Source organism: Salvelinus alpinus, chromosome 9 (assembly GCF_045679555.1).
Source record: "Salvelinus alpinus chromosome 9, SLU_Salpinus.1, whole genome shotgun sequence".
NCBI classification, from domain to species: Eukaryota; Metazoa; Chordata; class Actinopteri; order Salmoniformes; family Salmonidae; genus Salvelinus; species Salvelinus alpinus.
In genome coordinates this window covers 50,690,516-50,706,199 of record NC_092094.1, presented here as the reverse complement: position 1 = coordinate 50,706,199, position 15,684 = coordinate 50,690,516, and the positions used below count along the sequence as shown (strand labels likewise).

General features: G+C 41.0%; 1 protein-coding gene across 14 annotated transcripts in view; it reads left to right on the top strand.

The window, feature by feature from the left end:
- Positions 1–15,684, top strand: part of LOC139530302 (la-related protein 1-like) — an 87,812-nt gene that overhangs the window by 26,948 nt on the left and 45,180 nt on the right. For 13 of the 14 annotated variants that reach the window (XR_011666000.1, XM_071326573.1, XM_071326570.1 and 10 more), the window contains 2 exons: positions 179–353; positions 6,668–6,802. Coding sequence is in view for 13 of the 14 variants with exons in the window: in XM_071326573.1 (XP_071182674.1) it covers positions 179–353; positions 6,668–6,802 (310 nt within the window). In the remaining variant the exon portion in view is untranslated. The remainder of the gene's footprint in view (positions 1–178; positions 354–6,667; positions 6,803–15,684) is intronic. The other variant, XM_071326576.1, reaches the window with a different exon arrangement.

The following is a 15,684-nucleotide window of genomic DNA, read 5'->3' as shown; positions in this document are numbered from 1 at the left end:
AGCCTTAGTGTTTGTACCATATTCCCTATTTAGCACATTACTTTTGACCAGTGCCCATATAAAGAATATGGTGCCAATATGGTGCCACACTAAGTGATCCTCCTAAACCTGGGTGGTAAACCTGCTGTGATAGTGTACCCTGTGTTAACTAACCTACCCCCCCCCCCCCCCCCCCCAGGCCCCCAAGAAGCCTGTGGTGAAGAAAGAGTTGAAGGAGAAGCGCGACACCAACGACGAGAGCAAGGAGAACCAGAATGCGAAGTCGGACGACTCTGGAGAGGAGAAGAACGGCGACGAGGACTCTCAGAAGAACAGTGACGAGGACTCTCAGAAGAACGGACAGAAGAAGAAAGGTGCGTTCCTTTACTTGGATTGACCTTTTCTTTTTATCTTTTTAATGACAAAGTGTGAAAAAACTGCACTTTCCTACAAGTGACTCGTTTCAGGAAACTATGTCCCATATCACTACTTCACAGGAGAGCCAATTAAACGTAAACTTAATTTTTTTTATATCAAAATGCGTTTTTTGCTTAAGGCCTTCTGGAACATGTGAAGTTTCATGTGCCTTAATAACAAACTTGTATGCCATCTGTAAATACGAATAAAATGGTTAAATTACGAGCGTAGTTGGTTTAGCCACGGAAAAAGTCAGGAACCTTCCCACTAGCCATGATTGGCTGAGATAATGGATGGGCTGAGATAATGGATGGGCTGGAAATGCCGAGAGATGGATTGGTCTGCCATGTAGCACGCTTCTGTCTATAATGAGCTGCATTGTATGTGTAGGTAATCCTTTCTAACGCAGATTTTTTTTGGAAGATGGCTCTCCACTTTCTGGAGGACAGAGTATTGAAATCATTGGAATGCCCGGTGGAAGCAGAATATGATGGCTAAGGAGTTGGAGAAAATTCTGGCATTTGGTTGTGAATGCTGAGGGAGTTGAAAAGAGATCACAGACGGCTATTGTAAAACACCTGTCCCTGGATTACATCTTCAAATTTAGGGCAACCATGGTGTCTGTGACAGAGGGAGAAGCGTTCATCCATGTATACAGATAAGAGAGTCTAGCGAGCTACATTTTCAGATATTATACTTATCTAATTTTATCAGGAAGTTGTTTTCATTGCAGGTTAAAGCGTACTGTTAGCTAGCTAGGTAATATTGGCTGCCTCGCTAGCTAACCTTACGTGTATGATCTGTTAGTAATATTATTTGTATCTCAGAACCATTTGCATTGTTAGTTATAGCCTAATGTTAGCAAACTAACATTGAACTTAGTTGGTTAGCATTTGTAGATTCATGCAGGGTAGTAATATTTTGAGTTGGGATTATGGTTCATTGTTTATCTAGTTAGCTAGCTACATGTCTAAACAAAAGACTCCACTATGCAAGTAACCATTTCACTGTACCGTTTACACCTTATGTATCCTGTGCATGTGACAAATAAACGTAGATTTGATTTGATATAGTGTGTGTTTACCAGAGACAGTAATGTGAAGAACATGACCTGTACCGAAGTCAAATTAGGATATAACGTTAGGCCATCAAGGACAGTGTCCAAGTTCTAAAATGCCCTGCTTTTATTTTGTCACACTCACAAGCGTAAGCTATTTTCTGTTATTAGCTTGCCATTAACTTGTAAATAATCTATTTTTCTCTCGCTCCGAGTTTATTTCCCTGTAATAATGGTCGACAACTGCATACAGAGATTTTGATAGTTGTAATATAAACCAGACTTCAGCCTTAATCGTTGTTGTTTTTTACACGACCGTACTCAGTGTTTAGCTCATGGCCTAAGAGGGTGCCATTTTCTCAAAAGTGGGGTTACAAGTTTATCAACTTTCAAAGCAGAATTACTTTCCCATTGTTCCTCAACTGTAGTAGTTGAGTCTTTTTCTAGTTACGAGTCTTTATCCAATGTAAAAAAACATAATCTCAAATTTTGTTGCATAAGATCGAGCCGGTTGGTCACATATGAAGATGCTGGTATGGTGCTGGAGGTAGTGCATAAGAGGCTACAACGTGGTGGAGTTCCACTTGAAGTTTGTACCGGGCTAAGAGAGAAGGAAGGCCGTATTAGCTGTGTGCAGCAGGTCTTCCGACCTTAAGGATTTTACACAGAATAAATGTTTGTGTGGAAACACAAGAAACTATAGCACACAGCCTACTTTTTACAGTCATTATATTAACAGTTGAACTGTTTTTGGAGTAGGCGTCCATGTTTAATTTGACCCTAGTGGACACATGCTATAGGCCTTAATAATGTGGGAAGATACTTTCTCACATGAGGACATTTTTATAATTTATCCTCTTATTTTTTTGTATAGGGCAGGACCCAGTCTAGCTTTGTAGTGACTAGGGCTGTTTCGGTGACCGTATTACCGCCACACCGGCGGTCACGAGTAATGAAGGCAGTCATATTCCATGTGACCATTTAGTCACGGTAATTAGGCTTCACCAAGCTCTGATGCTGCTGCTGGTCATTAGTAGCCTACCAAACTTGCTAACTGCCGGGTACTCAGCACTCTATTGTCCCTCTAATCACTCTGACATCAATGCAAATGTAATCGATAATCTAATCAATCACTTCATGATAGCCCATCAGCTAATGTTGCATTTTTCCGCAATTGCATAAGAAAAGAGGGATGGCCTGGCCTCTATTAAAAATAGTATGATCCCTTCAGCTTTCTATAGGCTGGGCCTACTATATTTAGTTCTCAACTTTCCTGATATTAAGCACATTGCTTATCTTTACAACAGGAGTATAGCCTACCTGGCTGGCATGAAAAGGACCACAGGAAAAGCGTCCTCCATTTGCTATTTAAGTGCATAGATGATGTATTTTTGCCCCTGTATCGAGACCAGTGCATGATCATGATCATCATCTTGTATAAATATTTGTATGAACATAACAAGGTTCAACAACTGAGACATGAACTGAACAAGTTCCACAGGCATGTGACTATCAGAAATTGAATAATGTGTCCCTGAACAAAGGGGGGGTCAAAATCAAAAGTAACAGTCAGTATCATGTGTGGCCACCAGCTGCATGAAGTACTGCAGTGCATCTCCTCCTCATGGACTGCACCAGATTTACCAGTTTTTGTTGTTAGATGTTTTTAATTTCACCTTTTATTTAACCAGGTAGGCTAGTTGAGAACAAGTTCTCATTTACAACTGCGACCTGGCCAAGTTAAAGCAAAGCAGTGCGACAGAAACAACTACTTAGTTACACATGGACTAAACAACCGTACAGTCAATAACACAATAGAAAAAAAAGAAAGTCTATATACAGTGTGTGCAAGTGTCCATCGAGTTTTTACTCTGACCATTAGAACCTAACACTGCGTAGGCGATTTGTTCTTCCAGGACAAATGTTTATTTTTTATTTTTATGATATTCATTAATGATTTATACCAGGGACGAAGACCCAAGGGCAATGTTTTGCTTTTCAATAAAACCTTTTTATGTTGGTGTAAAAAACATTCTACTTTATTTTATTACAACTTTATTACTTTTCTGTTAAGATTTATTCAAATCGTCTAAAATGTGATTCTGAGCACCATGGATGGAATCCCTAATGTGTTACGGGAAATGTAAATCTTTCTGGTGCAACGTTTTTTAACAGAAACCCTGGTGTGTGTCTGTCAGTCACCAGATCTCAGCCAAATTGAACACTTAAGGGAGATTCTGGAGCGGCGCCTGAGACGGCGTTTTCCACCACCATCAACAAAAACCCATTTATAGAATTTCTCAATGAAGAATGGCATTGCATCCCTCCAATATAGTTACAGAAACTTGTAGAACCTATGCCAAAGCGCATTGAAGCTGTTCGGGCGGCTTGTGGTGGCCAACGCCCTAGTAAGACACTATGTTGGTGTTTCCTTTATTTTGGCAGCTACCTGTAAATCCCCTATGGGCACAGGTCAAAAGTAGTGCACTATATAGGGCATAGGCTGCCATAAGAGGTCAGGTTGGCGATGGGAGATGTCACTCACCTCTGAGGTCGTTCTTCCTGTTGGGGGGCATCCTGGGCACCTCGTTCTGACGGGTGTTGTTCCTTGAGGCTGAGCGCTCTCTGGGCCCCTCGGACTTCACCTCGATCATCTGCTGCACCCACTTATGCTTGTTTCACACACACACACACACACACACCATGCATTTGTGGTCGCTTTTGATAATGGTGTCTTCCCCTTAATGGAACATTATAGCCGTGCGTGCATTGATGCGCTTATAACGTGAAGAAATCGCCTAATAGTTTATTTTAAGCTAAATGTTTTGATATGTTGTATCAGCCTCATTGCTTAAAAGTTTTTTTTTATGTTAGTGGTTGCATTAATTTGGGATCAGTTGCATCCCACAATTGTCCCAGCCTGTTTGGAATACTTATTTCTCGCATAGAAAAGGTCAACTTTTGTACAATGGGGGATAGCATATTGACATAGGCTAGTGCTTTGGTTGTTCGTTAGGCTTACTCATCTTGTTGGCTGACAAAGTAATTGTGGACAGTTCTTCCAATATCTCCAATATGCCCCTCGGAATTGGATAAGGACGCGTGCAGATGCGTCCCCAAAGTGTCGGTCTTCAACGGTAGCCTGTGAGAAAGACCCGATCACGTGATGGAGAGCCATGTGAGTGAGAGGTGTTTCGTAGCACTTGGGGTGAAGGGCCGCAAAAGTCATGGATTGTTTTAGGGTGCATTACGGCAGCAGAAAGGGGATGCCACTGGGAAGTGCTTTTTCAATTGTGAATGAGAGACTGATGAAGTGTGTACAGCCTGTGCAAAAAACAAAGCAGAACTCATGCTTTTCAAGCAACTTTTTAAAAATCATTAGTCGCATCATGCAGCATTACAATCTATTAAAAATCAAAACATATAGCCCAACGTTTGTAGATCAACTAAAGTTACATTAACTCTAAATTTAAGCATATAGGAGTACCTATTACTTTAACCGCTCAACACAGAATACCCTTATGTGCGCACTCAATCAAATCATTTGGATAAAAGCTATTTTATTCAGCTTTGTTCAATTGTATTCTTCATACTGTAAAATAATATCAAATAATGCCACAGAATTCTAAGCAAATCTTGTCTGCTAAATGAACTAGTGTAGCCCACAGTCATATGGCATAGCCAGATCAGGACCTAACATAAGGACAACAGAGTATGCTATTCTGCTGAAATAGACCACGTTTTCTTCATATCATGTTTCTTTAGTCCTGTCTAAAATAAATAATGGGTTTATTGTGAAGATGTAGGCTATATTACATGGATTTAGTCAACTTTTTAAAATGTAGATGTTCCAAAGGTCTGCATCAGTGGCTTGTAGGCTATGCGTGGGAGCCAGGAGATGCTAAGTGTTTGTTAATTAACGGTCAATTACCGTGAGACCGACCAGTTATTTGCTTGACAATCACCGGCTGACACAATTTTGTGACCGCCACAGCCCTAGTAGTGACTACTACACTGAGCCTAACCCACACTCCTTTGAAACTTCAATGCACAGCGAGAGAATGAGTAGGAGGCCATGCAGGCAGGGAGATGTGTTGGCAGCAATAAAGGGTTGAAATTCCACCAGCCTGCCAGCAAGTGTTTTTTGACCTTCAGAATGAGACTTCCAATGCCTTTTTCCAGCTCGCTCGCTCTTTCTCTCGCTCTCCTTCTCTTGCGCTCTCGCTCTTTTTTTCCTGTCGCGCTTTCTTTCTTCCTCTTTCTTTCTCCCTTTTCTCTCTCTCTCTCTTTCGCTGCCTTTCTATCACTCTTTCTGGCTCTTTTGCTCTTTTTCCCTCCCTCTATTCTCTCACTCTCGCTTTCTCTCTCTCTCTCCCTTTCTTGCGCTTTCTCTTGCTCTTTTTTTTTTCTCTCGCTCTTTTTTTCTTCGCTTTCTTTCTCGCTCTTTCTTTCGCTCTCGCACTCTTTTTCGCTCTCACGATCTTTCTCTCATGCGCCTGCTATCTCACTTTCTCGCTTGCTCTCTGTTTCGCTCTCGCTTTCTCTTGCTCTCGCATTCTCGGTCACTTTTCCTTGCTGGCTCTCGCTTTCACTCTTTCGCTATTTCTCTCTTGCTGTCTCGCTCTCTCTGCTAAGCATTCAAAATGTGCCGAGTACTTTTGGGTGTCGGGTAAAATGTATGGAGTAAAAAAGTACGTCATTTTCTATCGGGATGTAGTGAAGTTAAAGTATTTAGAAATATAGTAATGTGCAGATGCCCCAAAAAACGACTTCTAGTGCTTTGAAACTATGCACACACTCCACTAACAGACCACTGACACAGCCTCCTGGCCAGCATGGGGAACCACATATTAGGCTGAATAGCTTTTTGGGGTGGGTTTATATATCAACCAAGTAAAACGTGATGTGTTTCTTTTGGATGTTTTTTCTCACCACTCAATTGGATTAGAATTCCCATTCACAATCCCAGCCGTGTAACTTTTAAAAACTTTAATTGGTCTAGCACGATAAGTTAGTGCAGCTTGTTCAGTGCTTCTCTGTCCATTCCCCTTACACACATCGACTAGTTTCATACTCTGCCTGCCTGCCTGCCTGCCTGCCTGCCTGCATTTCACTACAGACAGGGACTCTTGGACAACAAAAAAACACAACAAAATAACATTGTGGAAATGTGACAGACGGGCGCCCCTCTAACAGTAGTGTGTGTGTGTGTAGGAAACAAGCATAAGTGGGTGCCGCTGATGATCGAGGTGAAGTCCGAGGGGCCCAGAGAGCGCTCAGCCTCAAGGAACAACACCCGTCAGAACGAGGTGCCCAGGATGCCCCCCAACAGGAAGAACGACCTCAGAGGTGAGTGACATCTCCCATCGCCAACCTGACCTCTTATGGCAGCCTATGCCCTATATAGTGCACTACTTTTGACCTGTGCCCATAGGGGATTTACAGGTAGCTGCCAAAATAAAGGAAACACCAACATAGTGTCTTACTAGGGCGTTGGCCACCACAAGCCGCCCGAACAGCTTCAATGCGCTTTGGCATAGGTTCTACAAGTTTCTGTAACTATATTGGAGGGATGCAATGCCATACTTCCATGAGAAATTCTATAAATGGGTTTTTGATGGTGGTGGAAAACGTCGTCTCAGGCGCCGCTCCAGAATCTCCCTTAAGTGTGCAATTTGGCTGAGATCTGGTGACTGACACACACACACACACACACACACACACACACACACACACACACACACACACACACACACACACACACACACACCAGGGTTTCTGTTAGAAAAATGTTGCACCAGAAAGATTTTAATTTCCCGTTACACATTAGGGATTCCACCCACGGTGCTCAGAATCACATTTTAGATTATTTGAATTAATCTTAACAGAAAAGTAATAAAGTTGTAATAAAATGAAGTAAAACGTTTCTTATACCAACATAACAGGTTTTATTGAAAAGCAAAACATTGCCCGTGGGTCTTCGTCCCTGGTAAAAATCATTAATGGATATCATTAAAAAAATTAAACATTTTGTCCTTGAAGAGCAAATCGCCTACGCAGTGTTAGGATCTAATGGTCCGAGTAATATCTCGACGGACACTATGAAAGCTTAACCAAGATTATTCTTCCCAGAGGATCAATACAGCTGCATTAGACAAAAGCCTTTTCACACAAGCACTAATATTTAACCCTTCCTCCTAGGCTGAGTCTCCTCCTACACATCTGTACAAACATTGTAAACTCAGCAAAAAAAGAAACGTCCCTTTTCAGGACCCTGTCTTTCAAAGATGATTTGTAAAACTCAAAATAACGTCACAAATCTTCATTATAAAGGGTTTAACCTCTCTGGGATATCTCTCGCCAACAGCCAGTGAAATTACAGGGCGCCAAATCCAAACAGAAATCTCATAATTAAAATTCCTCAAACATACAAGTATTATACACCATTTTAAAGATAAACTTCTTGTTAATCCAGCCACAGTGTCTGATTTCAAAAATACTTTACGGCGAAAGCACACCTTACGATTATGTTAGATCAGCGCCTAGTCACAGAAAACTATACAGCCATTTCCAAAGAAGGAAAGGTGTCACAAAATACAGAAATAGCGTTAAAATGAATCACTAACCTTTGATCTTCACCGGATGGCACTCCCAGGACTCCATGTTAAACGACAAATGTGTGTTTTGTTCGATAAAGTTAATCTTTATGTCCAAAAACCTCATTTGAAATTGGTGCGTTATGTTCAGAAATGCATGGTCTCAAACAAACATCCGGTGATAGTGCAGAGAGCCACATCAAATTACAGAAATACTCATCATAAACATTGATCTAAGATACAAATGTTATACATACGATTATAGATACACTTCTCCTTAATGCAACCGCTGTGTCAGATAATTATTATTTTTTTTTTTACGGTAATAGCACACCATGCAATTATGTTGGGTCAGCACCTAGCCACAGAAAAACATACAGCCATTTTTCAACCAAGCAGAGGTGTCACAAAACTCAGAAATGGCATTATAAATATTCACTTACCTTTGATCTTCATCGGAGTGCACTCCCAGGAATCCCAGTTCCACAATAAATTTATTTTTTCTTTCGATAAAGTCCATTTATGTCCAAATACCTCCTTTTTGTTTGCGCGTTTAGTCCAGTAATCCAAATGGACGATGCACAGGCACTAGGTCCAGACAAAGTCAAAAGTTCCATTAACATTCGTAGAAACATGTCAACCGAAGTATAGAATCAATCTTTGGGATGTTTTTATCATAAATCTTATTAATATTCCAACCGGACAATTCCTTTGTCTTTAGAAATGAAAAGGAATAGAGCTCGCTCTCATGGCCGCGCGCCTGACTTGGCTCATGGCATTCTGCCAGACACCTTGTTCAAACAGCTCTTATTTGCTCCCCCTTCATAGTAGAAGCCTGAAACAAGGTTCTAAAGACTGTTGACATCTAGTGGAAGCCTTAAGAAGTGCACCATTTACACTGTATATTGGATAGGCAAAGACTTGAAAACCTACAAACCTCAGATTTCCCACTTCCTGGTTAGATTCTTTTCTCAGGTTTTTGCCTGCCATATGAGTTCTGTTATACTCACAGACATCATTCAAACAGTTTTAGAAACTTCAGAGTGTTTTCTATCCAAATCTACTAGTTATATGCATATTCTAGCTTCTGGGCCTGAGTAGCAGGTTTACTCTGTTTACTCTGGGCACCTTATTCATCCAAGCTACTCCAAACTGCCCCCCCAGTCCCAAAGAAGTTAAACACCGTTTCCCATGCTTGTTCAATAAACAATAATTAATGAACATGCACCTCTGGAACGGTCGTTAACTTCTCACGAGTCACAAACCCGGATCCGGGATCCCCCCATCAAAAAAGCTGACTAGCATAGCCTAGCCTAACGCGACAGGGATATCATATAATTTTCATGAAATCACAAGTCCAAGACACCAAATGAAAGATAAACATCTTGTGAATCCAGCCATCATTTCCGATTTTTAAAATGTTTTACAGCGAAAACACAATATGTATTTCTATTAGCTAACCACGATAGCAAAAGACTCAACCGCATATTTTCAACATTTTTTTTACCGCATAGGTAGCTATCACAAATTCGACCAAATAAAGATATAAATAGTCACTAACCAAGAAACAACTTCATCAGATGACAGTCTTATAACAGATGTATTGTATAGCCTATGTTTTGTTCGAAAAATGTGCATATTTCAGGTATAAATCAGTTTTACATTGCAGCCACCATCACAAATCTCACCAAAGCAGCTAGAATAACTACAGAGACCAACGTGAAATACCTAAATACTCATCATAAAACATTTATGAAAAATACATGGTGTACAGCAAATGAAAGACAAACATCTTGTGAATCCAGCCAATATTTCAGATTTTTTAAGTGTTTTACAGCGAAAACACAATATAGCATTATATTAGCTTACTACAATAGCCAACCACACAACCGCATTCATTCAACGCAAAGGTAGCGATAGCGAAAAAACCAGCAAAAGATATCAATTTATTCACTAACCTTCACAATCTTCATCAGATGACAGTCCTATAACATCATATTACACAATACATATATGGTTTGTTCGAAAATGTGCATATTTAGAGCTGAAATCCGTGGTTATACATTGTGAAAACGTAGCAACTTTTTCACAGAATGTCCGGATATATTTCTGACACTCACCTAATCTGACCAAATAACTTATCATAAACTTTACTAAAAAATACATGTTGGACAGCAAATGAAAGATACACTAGTTCTTAATGCAACCGCTGTGTTAGATTTTTTAAAATTACTTTAGTACGACATACAGCTTACGTTATAGCGAGACAGCGCCCAAAATCAGGGCGGAAAATATTACTGAACATTTTCAACAGAAATACGAAATAACATCATAAATGGTTCCTACTTTTGATGTGCTTCCATCAGAATGTTGTACAAGTTGTCCTTTGTCCAGAATAATCGTTGTTTGGTTGTAGAATGTCGTCTTCTCCTGACGAATTAGCAACCAAAGCTAGCCATGTGGCACAAAGGTGCCCAACTTCACATAACGCACAGAAAAGAAAATGCCGAAAAACGCAATAAACTGATATAACTCGGTGTAAAATAACTACTTTATGATGTTTTTAACACATATATCAAATAAAATCAGAGCCGGAGATATCTAACGTCTTTACCGAAAGCTTTTCAGAACGCAATCCAGGGGTCCTTCCCGCGCCTTGCTGAACAAAGGAAACTTGGGGTCATGTCATTCCAAGAGCTCTCGTTTGACCTCAGATCAAGCTATACACCCCATTCCACCTCTCACTGACATCTAGTGGAAGGCGTATGAAGTGCATGTAGATCCATAGATTTCAGGCAAATTAATAGGATGGCCCTGGAACAGAGCCTCGATTTCAGATTTTTCACTTCCTAACAGTTTAACAGGAAGTTTGCTGCAAAATTAGTTCTGTTTTACTCACAGATATAATTCAAACGGTTTTAGAAACTAGAGTGTTTTCTATCCAATAGTAATAATACGAGGCAGTTTAATTTGGGAACGATTTTTTACAAAGTGAAAATAGCGCCCCCCTATTGACAAAAGGTTTTAACCTGTTTAGGCCAGGGCACCCCTGGCCGCTAGCGGCACCCCTGGCCTTGAAATATTTAACTTTCACACATTAACAAGTCCAATACAGCATTTGAAAGATAAACATCTTGTGAATTCAGCCAACATGTCCGATTTTTAAAATGTTTTACAGAGAAAACACCACATATATTTATGTTAGCTCACCACCAAATACAAAAGACAGACAGACAGTTTTTCACAGCAACGGTAGCATGCAGGTAGCATGCACAAGCCAACCTAACTAACCTAGAACCAACCTAAATAACCTAGAAAAAACTACCTCAGATGACAGTCCTATAACATGTTACACAATAAATCTATGTTTTGTTCAAAAAATGTGCATATTTTAGCTATAAATCAGTTTTACATTACTGCTACCATCATAGCTACAGTCAGAAATCGCACGGGAGTAGCCAGAGAAAATACAGACACCAATGTCAACTACTAATTACACATCATAAAACATTTCAGAAAAATATATGGTGGATAGCTAATGAAAGACAAATATCTTGTGAATACAGACAATATTTCCGATTGTTGAAGTGTTTTACAGCGAAAACACAATATATCGTTATATTAGCTTACTACAATAGCTAGCACACAGCAACATTGATTCTAGTCAAACGGTAGCGTTAGCACAGTTCGACAGATATATGAAAAAGCATCCCAAATTGGGTCCTTATCTTTGTGGATCTTCCATCAGAATGTTCTCCAAGGGGTCCTTTGTTCAGAAACGTCTTTATTTCGATCCAGAACGAACAATTTCCCTCTTAAATTAGCAAGCACACTTGCCGTGCGATGCTAACCTCTCATTCTTGAACCAATTCTTGCGTCGCATCACGTCTAAAGTCCAGAATAAATTTCAATAATATAATTAAACTATATTGAAAAAACATACTTTAGGATGATATTGTGACATGTATCAAAGAAAATCGAAGCCAGAGATCATATTCACCTTTAAAAAGGTTCTTCCATGAGCCGAGTACAGATCCTACTTCGCGCCCAGGGAAGAAAAAAAAAGTGCGCACGTCTCAGTCCAAGAGGTTGTGTTCAGTCCCTGATCGAGATAATCAAGTGACTTCTTCTCTCACTTCCGCATGACACCCAGGCGAAGGCGTATGACGTGTTTCTACAGTCATAAGTGACATGCCCTTTTATAGACAAGCTCTTGAAGAGAGAGTTCGCTTTTGGAAATCTCACTTCCGGTTAGGAAATGGTCTGTAAAAGGAGTTCTGTTTCACTTAGAGAAATAATTCAAACGTTTTTAGAAACTAGAGACTGTTTTCTATCCAATAGTAATAATAATATGCATATTGTACGAGCAAGAATTGAGTACGAGGCCGTTTAAAAATCATACGATTTTCACCAAAAGTGAAAATAGCACCCCCTGGTCCTCAACAGGTTTTAAGACACTAACAGCTTACAAATATTAGGCAATTATGGTCACAGTTATGAAAACTTAGGACACTAAAGAGGCCTTTCTACTGACTCTGAAAAACACCAAAAGAAAGATACCCAGGGTCCCTGCTCATCTGTGTGAACATACCTTAGGCATGCTGCAAGGAGGCATGAGGACTGCAGATGTGGCCGGGGCAATAAATTGCAATGTCCGTACTGTGAGACGCCTAAGACAACGCTACAGGGAGACAAGATGGACAACTGATCATCCTCGCAGTGGCAGACCACGTGTAACAACACCTGCACAGGATCGGTACATCAGAACATCACACCTGCAGACAGGTACAGGATGGCGACAACAACTGTCTGAGGAACGCACAATCCCTCTATCAGTGCTCACACTGTCCACAATAGGCTAAGAGAGGCTGGACTGAGGGCTTGTAGGCCTGTTGTAAGGCAGGTCCTCACCAGACATCACCGGCAACAACGTTGCATATGGGCACAAACTCACCGTCGCTGGACCAGACAGGACTGGCAAAAAGTGCTCTTCACTGACGAGTAGCGGTTTTGTCTCACCAGGGGTGATGGTCGAATTTGAGTTTATCATCGAAGGAATGAGCGTTACACCATGGCCTGTACTCTGGAGCGGGATCGATTTGGAGGTGGATGGTCCGTCATGGTCTGGGGCGGTGTGTCACAGCATCATCGGACTGAGCTTGTTGTCATTTCTGGCAATCTCAACACTGTGCGTTACAGGGAAGGGTACATGTGCTGCCCTTCCTGCAGGCTCATCCTGACATGACCTTTCAGCATGACAATGCCACCAGCCATACTGCTCGTTCTGTGTGATTTCCTGCAAGACAGGAATGTCAGTGTTCTGCCATGGCCAGTGAAGAGACCCGATCTCAGTCCAATTGGGACCTGTTGGATCGGAGGGTGAGGGCTTGGGCCATTCCCCCCCAGAAATGTCCGGGAACTTGCAGGTGCCTTGGTGGAAGAGTAGGGCAACATCTGACAGCAAGAACTGGTAAATCTGGTGCAGTCCATGAGGAGGAGATGCACTGCAGTACTTAATGCAGCTGGTGGCCACACCAGATACTGACTGTTACTTTTGATTTTGACCCCCCCCTTTGTTAGGGAACACATTATTCCATTTCTGTTAGTCACATGTCTGTGGAACCTGTTCAGTTTGTCTCAGTTGTTGAATCTTGTTATATTAATACAAATATTTACATGTTAAGTTTACTGAAAATTAACGCAGTTGACAGTGAGCAGACCTTTTGCTGAGTTTATCCTTACTGCTAGGCAGTGATACGGGCCTGATACGAGCCTGTGAACTTATTTCTCCCTTAACGTGACCTGACCTGATCTCGACCCCCCCCCCCCATCACTAATCCATGGCTCTCCCCCCTTATCAATGCCTGCCACGTGATCGCTTTCCCTACACTCTACATTCCAACCATAATTGCCCCCACCATATACTTTCCTCCTACAGATAGCCATTAACTTCTGGTGTAGACCCTCTAAACCTAAGCACTCCCTCAGTGACATGAACACCAGGGCCGGCCTGCCCCACTCCCCATTCCCGCTGCGATTCAGCACCATATGAGTGGAAAGAGACCACTCTAGGGGCCCACAAAATTAAGAAAGTTTAAAACTGATGTTGGACAATCAAAATCAGTATGTAAATAAACTCAATTAGTTGTGGCTGGTTCGTTGAGAGAGAGCTTATTTTACAATGCTCCTGTGAAGAGGCCCACGCCATGCATTTATGAAAGCACTTGTTTTCAAAGCTGAAATTATATCTCAATCTTTTTACAGTTCTACTGGGTGATGTTAATGTTTGTCATTTTAACTTTCGTGGGTCCATGACTCGTCTGTTGTGATATACATGGCTTATTGATACAACTGTTTCCTACTATAGACAGTTGGCTGACTAGTGATGACAACATTTAACTCCAATGTGAATAGTGCTACTGAATAAGTTCAACTGAAATTCACCAATTGCGCATGATAGCCTACACATTACGCTACTCTAGTCTATCAAGCCATTTCAAATCTTTACACTGTACATGACACGGGCGGCATATGTTGATCTTGCTTAGGGTGGCAGAAGAACTGCTAGGACCAGGCCTGACTAACACATTTATCTCTAATTTACTTGTGTTTGCGGCACACCTTAGCCTGCTCAAAGTGAGCTGCTGCTGTTTGGAAGTCAAAACTACCCAACTCCCTGGAGCAGCTTGCGATGCGCATCAGCCTCGTTACTTTGTCATCAAGAAGGCACGGTCTTTGCTCTGTTTTGTAGAATGAAGCCCCTCTCGGCGGGCACACTGGAAATTGGGATAATCAACACTAGCTTTGCTAATTTTGCCCAGTCGGTACACTTAGCTGATGTCCCTTATGAGGATCTCATGTCTTTTGCGTGAGTAAAAATGGAAACGCATACACCCGACACTAATTTCCAAGCATCTTGATGATTTGTTAGCCTGTGAAGTATATTTGCGTTTTGAAGTTAGAAATACCAGTCAATGTGCTCAATTCTATCAATAAAAAGCATTATTTTGCAATGGATTTTCCCCCCGCTCCCAGACAATTTGGATCGGTAATATGTTATCGTTTTTTCATTTTTTTTTATCGACCAACACACACACACACCCTTTAAACCCCCTATGCTCCTTTGAGACCCCGCGTTTAAAGTAGCTGAGTTCTCTTCTAGCCATGGTAGACTAAATAATGGTCAACTGGACAACGCTTAATTAACTTGAACCCCACCTGTGTGGAAGCACCTGCTTTCAATATACTTTGTATCCCTCATTTACTCGCGTATCCTTTATTTTTGCAGTTACCTGTATATAAACGTTATGTCATATATAATGAGATATTTTAGGTTGTTGAATAATAAGCATTCTAAATGTGCTTTATAAGTTACTGTAGGTCATGACCCTAGGGTGGCAACACATACATCCCCCAATTTTTTTTTTAATGTGTCTTAGACCATTTTGTTTTATACTGTTCAATCAAACGTCAACCAAAAGATGGAATATAGTGGGTACTTTGAATACAATGTTGTTTGACATGAAAAAGCCATGGAGGGGTTATTGTGACAGTTTAGGACCCAAGGTGTTGGTCAGTGTTTTCCCAGTGGACCCTAATTAGATGTTACATTAAATGTTATTTTATTGTAGCTTT